This window comes from Notothenia rossii, assembly GCF_949606895.1.
Source record: "Notothenia rossii genome assembly, chromosome: 9".
In the NCBI taxonomy this organism is placed as follows: domain Eukaryota; kingdom Metazoa; phylum Chordata; class Actinopteri; order Perciformes; family Nototheniidae; genus Notothenia; species Notothenia rossii.
This window is the reverse complement of record NC_136907.1, coordinates 62143441-62153794: the sequence shown is the minus strand read 5'-3', so window position 1 is coordinate 62153794 and position 10354 is coordinate 62143441. Positions and strand designations below refer to the sequence as shown.

Below are 10354 nucleotides of genomic sequence, written 5' to 3'. Positions count from 1 at the left end.
ACTTATTTAAAGCTTAATTACATCACCACCAAGTAGTTTTAATATTTTATTCATTATTCACACATCTCACTCCCAAACATAATAAATACACAGCCACTCCTAATTAGTCAATTATAGCTTTCTGAAATGTCTCTGTTAACACTGGCTCAAATGAATAAACAGAAACCCTGTGACTTCAAGAAACAGACATGGCTACAAGCAGGCAGACACACACCACCACACATACGCAGCCTCAACACAAAAAAGGACTGGCGGCTTCTTCTTATGAACCGGCCTCCTCTGATGTGCCGCATCCTTCGTTTCATCCGCTTGTCATCTGTTCTGGCGGCAACTTCAAACCCTGGCTCTGTTCAGGTCCAGGCAGAGCTGTGGACCGAGTCTGGGGGGACAAAAAGGGAGCTGGGGGGTGAGGATGGAGTCAGGAACAAAATGGACTTCTTTAGGTCCAGCCTGACTTTGGTGTTAGTCCAGATGGTACTCATGTTGGGTAAGAAGTACTAAGAAAACCCTGTGTCTGTGTATATGGCCAAACAATGCAAGCTAGGTGAGGTGCAGAGTGTCTGGGGGACAGGGATGGGAGGAAAGCTCTGGCATGGTATGGCACGGTATGGTGTGGTGTGGTTTGGTTGGCTCTGCTGTCGGAGACCATCCCCTCGCCCCTTGCCCCCTGTGCCTCTGTGAGGACCTTCATGAGAGGGCCCTTTATTCCGGGCCGGCAGGCGCACCAGCGAGTGAATGAGCAAGAGGATCGGCGGCCCTCTTCAATGGCGGCTGTTTGTTTACACCAGCCAGTCCCGTCATACTTCATTAGCAGCCCAGCCCACCGACAACCTCTGATGTCCTAATCGCCGATGAGTGTGTGGCTGCCCATCAGCCCTGAGCCTCAGTGGGTTAGGATAAAGGGGTTTCCAGGACTACCGACACACACATTCCCACTAAATGTGCCTGCCTTCTCAGCCACTGGTGGTACACATACATGCACACACAAACACACACATCCTCCTTGGTGAGGGTGGATGGGAGAGCTGGTTCTTTCATCATGGGCCAAGAGGCACCGGGAGGTGAGTCGACGTCAGCGGAGCAGCAACAGTCCCAGAGAACTAGCTCTGCATCACAGAGATGTGAGAGATCTGCCGCCCAGAGAGACAAGAGCAAGAAAAAGCGATTAGTCAGTGCTGCCATCCTCTGACACAAACACAGATTTATAATTGCAGGTTTTTAAAGTAGGCATAAGGGTTATGAATTGAATTGATCTGGAGGAATGACTTGCTGTCAAGCTGCTGCCGCTCTGCCTCATCCTACCATCAAGCTTCCAAAATCATAATCATTTGATTTGTTGAGCTTCGTTGAAATTGAAACACTGGCACAGTTTATGGAGACAGTTTCTTTACCATAATGTAACATAATGCCAGGGCTGCGACAAAATATGTTTTGACGGAAGGTTTGTGGTTAATACTTAAAAACGTTATTCTATATAGTTGTGTACTTTTATCCTAAAATTCCTGTCCTCCTTTAGTCATCTATTTTTATATCTCTAATTAGATAATAGAAATTCTGCCTTTTGTAATGTACATTTTGAATGTTGGTATATTTTATAGATTCTGTAAATCACCATGACAAAAACCCGGGTTGATTGGTGGGATAAGGAAGATTTGTCAGTCAGTGTTACCAAGTCGTTTTTCTCATTTAACAGTACTAAATTATTTCCAATAACTGACCTCTTCAATGGCTCTTCCCAGTCTCTCCTGGCTTTTCACCACCTTCCTAAAAAAGACACAAAACCACCATTATTTATGACGATGATATAATAATACCTAAAGATACTGTTTCAATATGTCCTACCTGTGTATTCTGCGGGCCAGGCTGAGGGTGAAGCTGGCTGAGCAGTCAGGCCTGTAGGTGGAGGGCACGATGGTGTAAGCTCCAGGAGAGAGGCAGCAGGCCAGGAGGACATCCTGGGTGAAGCAGTGAGGGACACAACTGGCCGCGGGGTCCTCGTCCCTGGGTAATGTCTGCTGGGATTCCCCTTCTGACAACTGCACACAGATCAAAGGCTCAGGCAGTGTAGAGTTATAATCAATAGCAATCTTAATATTTTTTTCTTCACAGGCTAGTGTTGTTCATTAATGGTAAACTTGCAGACACTAACAACTAACTTACATTTCAAGATATTATTATGTATCATATTATTTGAAGATATTATTAAAGGTAAGTTTGAGAAACCGGCTCGAGATACACTTTGTGTTATATTCCATGGAATGCTCTTAACATCCCGATAGCAATGAATATCTGAAGTGCTTTGACAAAAAATCCATAAAAAATGTCCTCTGTGGAAGCCGTAGTACTGTAAAAAGCACGACCGATCATTTTAGCCGGCCCGTTGTTGTTCCTAAGAAAATTCACAGACATAAAACTACAGTATGTGAGCAAATGCAAAGTTAGCTTAAACACCTAAAGGTTTCAATGTTAGAATGCACAAAAAGAAAAAGCATTGAACAGAGTGTGTTGATTGAGTTGAATGTACTGTTACTCTACATGACACTGGTAATCGCCCTTTGTTTGACTGACCTTATAAACGTGGAAGCCAATAGGGTGGAGGTCCGTGTCAGGGCGGCTCTGGTGTAGGGTAATCCTGACATTAACTCCTGACGTCACTGCTGACTCATCACAAACTGTAAAGGGGAAGCAGGGGTTCTGCCAGTGAGACAGGAAGTTCCTGCTTCCTCCAGCTGTCCTTCCGTCCACCCACGAGCCCTGGAAGTAACAGGTCTCCCACTCTCCATCTGTTGTTGACGGCAGTGAAGGTGCTGGGCTCTTCAGGGCACTGAGGAGGACACCAATATTGTAATGATAGAATTCATTGAAGTCAATTGCAGCACATATGGGAAAACATGGAAATAGGAAAATGTGGAGAAAATAAATTGTGAGGTGACTAATTGACCAGCAGATGTCACTGTTTACCAGATGATACCTTTTTATTGGTATGGAGAAAAAGAATGTGTGCACAAATAAATCATAAATCATGATTAATTAAATTAAAATGAATAAATAATAGTCATAAAACAGTTAACAATAATAATAATAATAATAATAATAATAATAATAATAAAAAATGGGACTTTTATAGCGCTTTTCCTAATGCTCAAAGACGCTTAATAATATCAACAATGTATGATTAAGAGATTGTTGAATGGGCAAAATAGCTAATCCCGTTTTGATTTTGGACAGAAACATGTTTTTTACATCCATTAAAAGCACATGAATCCAAAAAAGTACTCTGACTTTTCGAAATTGGAATTTGCTCAAACGTTATAATCACACAAAGAAACATAACATGGATGTATTTTATGTTTTGAGTATTTTTAAATAAATAACAGGAACTTATTTACTCTCTCTGAAAGTTGTCCTTACCTGAGAGACGTGGGGGAGGAGGAGAACCCCCTGATGAGGAAGCGGGCCTCCGCTCCTGGCTGGTAGGTGCTGGGGATCAGCAGGTAGAACCCAGGCTCCAGCTGCTGATGGAGAACCACCTCTCTCTCGTAGGCGTGGCAGTGAGTAGAAACACAAGGTGGTTTGTTCAACATTCGGCTAAGATTGAAACGCCTTTTCTCCACCTAGCAGCAGGAAAAACACATTAGTGACACAATGCAAGGACACAAACGTTTATTTTCCTTACAAGCCATGGGACAAACCTTCCACATGTGTAGAGCGATAGCCTGGTAGTGCTGGTGTTTTGTGTTTTTGCTATCCTCTAATGGCGTTTGTGTGCAATTCTCTGTCTTCCTCCATTTTCTGTGCTGCAGCAGGGACACTAGCACCTCTCCTCTCTCACACACTTTGAGCCAGAACTTGGGGTTGCTGCCGTAGCTGCTGCAGTTTCGGCTGCCACCAGCGGAGTGACCCTCCATCCACCGGCCGGCCAGCTGGTGGTAGTGTGTCAGTGGACTTCCTGTCAGAGAGGAGAGTTATGGGGGTTAAAAAGGGGAGCCAAGGAGGTCAAAAGGTAGTGGGTTTACCCTAATTAATTACACTGTCTATGAAACCATCTTATTAACTGTAGTCAACACCATAATGAAGCATGCAATATTACGGATGAATCGATATGTATGATCACATATTTAACAAATAAAGTAATAAATTATAATATTTTGTGGCTTTTATAGAATACTTTGATTCCAGTAGATTGTTGAGGTGTGTATAGGAAGTCATGATGTATTCAGTCAACCTGTAGCCTTTAACAATTGAAAAAGATCCATAAAATACTTATAATTCACATGTGTAATGTTTTATGTTTATATAGTGTATCAGAAAGCATTGTGTGTTTTAATTTGTGCAGTCTTGAAACATTATAAAAGCATTATCCTTTACTTTGAATGTCCTCATAATGCACTTAAGATGTGGTCTTTAGAAATTACCAGTATAGATGCTCTTAAGGTGCCCTTCATCATTGATGGGGTAGCCCACTGTGACATCATCAAACTGGGACAGGAATTCGGTCTCATCCAACCAGAACTCGCCCTCGGCCACCCTGGCTTGTAGGTCCGAAGCCAAGGCAGGGTCGACAGAACTCCAACCAGCACCACTGCAGACAGAGAGGTATGGTGTGCGTGAATTCAGACAATACATCAAGTCTGAAAGGTGCTTTCTCTGGGCCTTCCACAAAGACTTTAGGTGCTGTCGTCTGAAGACACATCTCTTAATCTTAACTATGAAACACATAAGCAGACACATGCCTACCTCCCTATCCAGGCCCCGCCCCAGCAGCATCTTCCCCAGGGGTTTCTGATCCTGAGCAGCAGCTGTTTGCTGCCTGACAGCATCTTCACATCCAACCACTCCATGACAGTCAGCGCATGGTACTGACCCAGCTCACTGGCACCTGCAGCAGTCATCAAGGTCAACAGGTGACACCGGATTGAAATCACTTTCTCAATGTTTAAGCTAGAACAAAAATTGCGTATGTTTTTTTTGGATCGTGCAAGACATTTTGATGAAACCTGGTCTCTGTTTTTTTTAGCTTTTCAAGGGCCAGCTATTTCCTTTAAATGTATTAGATGCAAATGATATAAATGCAATATATAACAATATATTAAGCCTTATTATGCATATTATTACACCCTTCTCAAATGTTGCCTGAATTGCATTGCATTATTACTATTTTGAATCTATGAGGTTGAGGGGGCAATGATAACATACAAATAAAAACATATCACTTATTTCTGCATGAAATCTACTTTTTTCTGACCTCCAGGGCTGCTGTGAGTGGAGCAGCTGACTGCACACTCTTCCTTCACTGAACACAGGAGGTTCAGGTCCAGCCTTCTCCTCCTGACCTGGTCACTGTCCTGTTCTGGTCTCTGCTCCTCCTCTGACTCTCCCAAGCTCCAGCGCTCCGCCAGCCCCCCACTCAAATCCACCAGGGCCTCAGACACCTGCCCTGCCCACAGCCGCTCATAAGAGCCATGAAGCCTAAAGAAAGTGAAAGGGACAGAAAACGGGATAACCAAACTTCACTTGGGGATAAATCAGAGTTGTTCAAACTTTCCAGTGTCACCTTAAAAAACGATCTTTAATCAAAGTGCATTGTGGGTAGAGGGAAATTCCTGGAGCTACTTACTTGGCATAGGCCTTCTCCAACAGGGCTACCCAAAAGGCAGCAGGGGAGTGGCAGCGTGAGAAGCAGGGAGTGGAGTTAATGCAGGGTAAGCGATCGTCGATTGTCACCTCTGTCCAATGTCCCAGTTTCCAAAAACAAAACTGGAAGGAGCCCCTGTACCTGCTGTCCCCCCACAGGGGCTGGTCTGGAGGTAACACCTACAAAGAGACACAGAGTATAGGAGGTACGGTGGATAATGGGCTTATTACATGCTTTTTTACAGCAAGCTAGTCTAGCCACTGACATCATTCGCTTCTCCAGATTCAGTACAATGCCAGAGCTGTAGATAATATTTGATCACATCTAAATGAGAATACAGTTGTTGCTTTAGTACCTTGTTCAGGAGATATCTGCTTTTGAGCAAGAAGGAGCAGGCACAGAGGAACCAGCAGTCTCCCAATAAGCCTTGTTTAGCATGAGCAAGGGTGATGTCGTCAGGGAAGAGAGCAGGGGACTGGCAGATCTCCTGGAGTTGTGAAAAAGACGTATATTTAAAGACACTGATTTAGAAATGGTCAATAACGCTGGTATTTGTTGTTTTCCTGGTAAAAGAAATTAGGCGCAGAACGTTTTTTAAGTGTTTGAAACAATAATGTTGATATTATTTAATTTAAGTTCCAACAAATTGAATCAGAAGTTGTTAATATTGAGCTCAAGGCCTCTCCCAATATGCTTTTATCAATCTATAATTTGTCGGGTTCCAAGATGATGCACATAGACATAAATAGAAAAAATAAATGTATACATATCTAATATTTAATATCAGTGATGCAAACACAGGTATGGTGAAAAAATAGAGAACTATTCGAAGCAGAAAAAAAACAGCGTAATATACCATCTGACAAAGGCCTGTGCTATAATGCTTCAATTAACTGGCTATTCTTTATAACATACTCAGATCAATAGGAGACAGAGATGTTAAGTTATAAATCAAGGGTTTTTATTATTATTTACAGCAGGGGTGGGGACCCTTTTTCCTTTAAATTTGTACAACATCCTCTGAGGGCCGTACAAATTATTTAACTAAACCTCTGCTTAAAAAAAAGAAAATCACAGCCCATTCATTTGGCCTTTCTTTCATGCTGTGGAAAGAAAAAGCAACCTCTTAATCCAGATATTTTACCATGACTCATGTTTGACGCATGCATGCATTCACGTGCACGGTTGTGGCATGACCACCAAAACAGAAAGATATGGACACAAGATGTGTGCAAATGTATTTAGTATTCTATCCATGTGAACATGATTTAAGTGGGGGGGGATCCAACCTCCTCTAGGGGTCCGGGGGCATGCTCCCCCGGGATTTTTTATTTTTTATTATTGAAGTTAAAAGCATCAATCTGGTGCACTTTAAGAGCAACATGAGGAGATCTATGGGTACATCTCTCAACACCCATATGAAACAGAACTGTAAGCAGATTTTTTTTCTTTTTGGATATTTTACAAATCACTTCCCTTTCAAACTCTATTCTTGTTATTTTGAACAACTTTTTTGTGACTGTCATATAATATTTTATACCTGTTAATAATTTAGTCTCTAATGTCTCATTAATAACTAATGATCATATCAAGGTGTGCCTTAACCTCACTGAGCTGAGGTTATTTGAGCCTCTCAGGAGAGAGCTCTCTTCCACCTGGTTGTAGAAAAGCTCTTTAAATTCGTTAGCATAGCTAGCTAACCAGATGCTAATAACAACAGATCGCCACTGTGCTTACAACTAAAGACACAGCCTCGCAAACACTGCGGCATGTGTACGGCTCCTTATGGGTACCGCAATATTTGAAGAGCTGGAGCGGCTTTCCGATGCTCTCCGTTACTCCTTTCAGACGAGACATAACCACGTGAAGACACATTACGCTCGTGTTGTGTTCAAGGAACCTGTCCTTGGCCAGGAAAAATAGGCACTCGCTTGTTTAATTATTTTGCGATCTAGATTTCTTCTTTCTGAAGTGAGAAGTTGTCCGCATAAGTCGGACGGACGGACGGACTGACTGACGGACCCCCCCCCCCAAAACGAAAACTCTTTGGTTCTCCACGAATTACACAAGTCACCCAAATCAGCGTTAGAAAAGCGGGAGGCGCCGAAAAGCGACTAATTTGCATCACTGTAATATAGTGTTTTTAAATAGTACAAAATAACACTGAACTTCTGACATGAGAAATTCTTCTCACTGATGCAACTTATTTGGTTGCCAAAAATGAAAATGAAAAACAAACAGAGGAATGCACGCTGGCATTTCCACAGTGTCACTGACCTGAGGACGTCGCCAGGTGACTTCTCCCTGCAGCGTGGCGATGGGCGTGGAGCTGTCGGAGAACAGGGCCCTGTCGTCAGAGGGGAAGTCCAGGTCCTCGAACAGAGCCTCGCCTAGCCCAGAGCCTTCCCTGCCGGCTTCTTTCATGGCTCCTCTCACAACCTGGATATCACCTGCCGGGCCAGTGGGTGGACCTCAGCCAGCTGTGACCATCCTCACAGCCGCCATGTACCTTTCATACTGGTATTGCACCTAAAACAAAAGATAGTTTTATTATATTTTTCGAAGGATTGTGGTTTTCTGCAAATGTACCAATAGAAAGCTGCACCTTGCTGCAGATGTAAATAGAGAGGTGGAAGTCTAATCCTTTTATAAATCAGTGACTGTCTTCCCTTTTCCTTTTTATATTATGTGACAGAACCAAATCAAACACAATCAGTTCACTTTCCTTCATAATTCCACAACAATTCATATAATAGAATTGTACAATGGATATACTTACACCATTACACCATTGCATGTATGTAAAGTGTCTTTTAGGTGTTTAATATCAGGGGGAAACATGGCAAAACTTTGTAGTTACTCAGTGGTAAGCAAACATGTTTATTTTACCTTTAATTTATGTTACCCACAGCAGGAGAGAAACATGAGAGAACCTGTTTGAATATATCTCTTTACTTAATTGTAATTGTACAGACATAGCATGTATTTGTGTGGCTCTCTTCTGTACTTCTGTACCTTACCGTTTTCCTCTTTTAATCATCTTTCCCCTCGTAGCTGGCGTAACACAGCAGCTAACCGTTAGCTCGAGCTAGCTTCTCATGCACACAAGCATAATACTTAGCATCTCTGTATCGCTTCATCTTATCATGGTTTAACAAATATAACTACAACTACACCGAGTTTTTTATCCAGAAGCACGTCATATATTATTATGACTGCCAGTTATTTCCAAAGCAGGCACATCATATTATCATATTGCTGAAGATGGAATATAAATCCTCTTCCGCTTGGATATCAGCAGTTCATTCATGAAGTGAATCCTTCCTGTCAGGCTTTACTCTCCCGCCACCTCCTGCCAGGACTGTGAACTACACACTGTACTGTCACATGTTTTTCAATGTTTTTTAAGGATCAAATGTACATTATTTTCTTTAAAAAATGCACAGAGTACTAATAAAGGGAAAAAGGAAAGTAACTAAGAAAGTATCTTATATATGAAATCAGTCAGTTCTGATCTAAAGCAGAATTGAAAGCTATTGATAAAGAAGAAGCTTATGAAACTGCAATATAAACTTAGATGATTCATATTTCCAAAGAGCCCAGGAGACATTTGTGAGCAAAATTGAGAGCAAATTGAGAGCAAAATGGATTGAAGAAGCTGACATTTCATATTTCAAGCAATTCAAGCAACAATAAGACAGTGGCAAGCTTACTGATAAATAAAGTAAAATACAAAAGTAAGTTTTAACATCATCTCTATGCATCTGTTTACTCCCATGTTGATTCTAACAAAACATTGGGGGGGAAAAACATATTTTATTCCAATTCGTAACTCATTGTTGATGACTTAAGTTAATGATTTAAATGAAAACTAAGATTGTTGTACTGTCCTTTCTGTTCAGGTACTTAAATCTGAAGGCAAGGCAAGGCACGTTTATTTATCTAGCACCTTTCAACACAAGGCAATTCAAAGTGCTTTACCAAAATGAAGAAACTGAAGTGAAGTAATGCAAAATATATAACTTGTGTTGAGCCTGAAATATTAAATTAATTTCCTTTCAGCAAAAGTTACCAACGAAAGACCCACTGAAGGAAAATAGTTTAAACTCTGCAGAAAATGAATACAGGATAACATTGTCCTCAATCAATAATTACTAAAGTCATATTTACTGCTTTCAGGAACCATCACATTTAAGATTAGATTAGATTAGATTACTTTATTGTCAATACATAATAATTAAGTGCTTGAGTATTTGTATGTTGTTGTATTGCAACCTTTACCGAATAACAATTTCTCAATACTTCTTACTGCATGTAACAGGTTTGTGGCATTGAGATCTTTATCTTTTTCAAGACAGACCTGAGAGAAAACAATACAATGTACAATATACCACATTACATCCTGCTGACCTCTTTTGCTATAGACAACATTATGAAGCAATGTAGACAAGACATGTCCTCTATGATTATGACCACACATCATTATGTATTGTCCTTTTATCCAATTACCTTTTAAATTAATGTTATGATGTGTTAAACCTAACACACCCTTGGTTAATATCACACATAACCATTGCTTATAAATGTTTGTATACACGACAGTAACTTGCAAATTGTGGAAATGGGGTGTGACAAGCAAGTCAGAGTCAAATGAAACACATTTTGTATTACGAAACGTCTTACATGTCACACTGTTTATTTTTCATCAAAATGCTAAAC

The 10354-nt window shown here is 41.2% G+C and overlaps 1 protein-coding gene across 1 annotated transcript; it reads right to left on the bottom strand.

The window, feature by feature from the left end:
- Positions 1-33: 33 nt before the first annotated feature.
- Positions 34-8968, bottom strand: capn10 (calpain 10). Its single transcript, XM_079651319.1, has 13 exons — positions 8656-8968; positions 7913-8164; positions 5991-6122; positions 5618-5814; positions 5246-5469; positions 4738-4879; positions 4416-4582; positions 3693-3949; positions 3412-3614; positions 2569-2824; positions 1843-2036; positions 1719-1764; positions 34-1130 (listed from the first exon to the last, which is right to left on the bottom strand). Exons 2-13 carry the CDS (start codon positions 8057-8059, stop codon positions 1101-1103), a joined length of 1995 nt encoding a protein of 664 aa, XP_079507445.1. The 5' UTR covers positions 8060-8164; positions 8656-8968; the 3' UTR covers positions 34-1100.
- Between the last annotated feature and the right edge of the window lie 1386 nt (positions 8969-10354).

Excerpts from the sequence above, each read along its gene's own strand:
- capn10 (XM_079651319.1), bottom strand. The coding sequence starts at position 8,059 with ATGAAAGAAGCCGGCAGGGAAGGCTCTGGGCTAGGCGAGGCTCTGTTC. Across the intron at positions 4,583-4,737 it reads GGCGGGGCCTGGATAGGGAG|TGGTGCTGGTTGGAGTTCTG; the intron begins GTAGGCATGTGT and ends CTCTGTCTGCAG. Across the intron at positions 2,825-3,411 it reads TCCTCCCCCACGTCTCTCAG|TGCCCTGAAGAGCCCAGCAC; the intron begins GTAAGGACAACT and ends TGTCCTCCTCAG.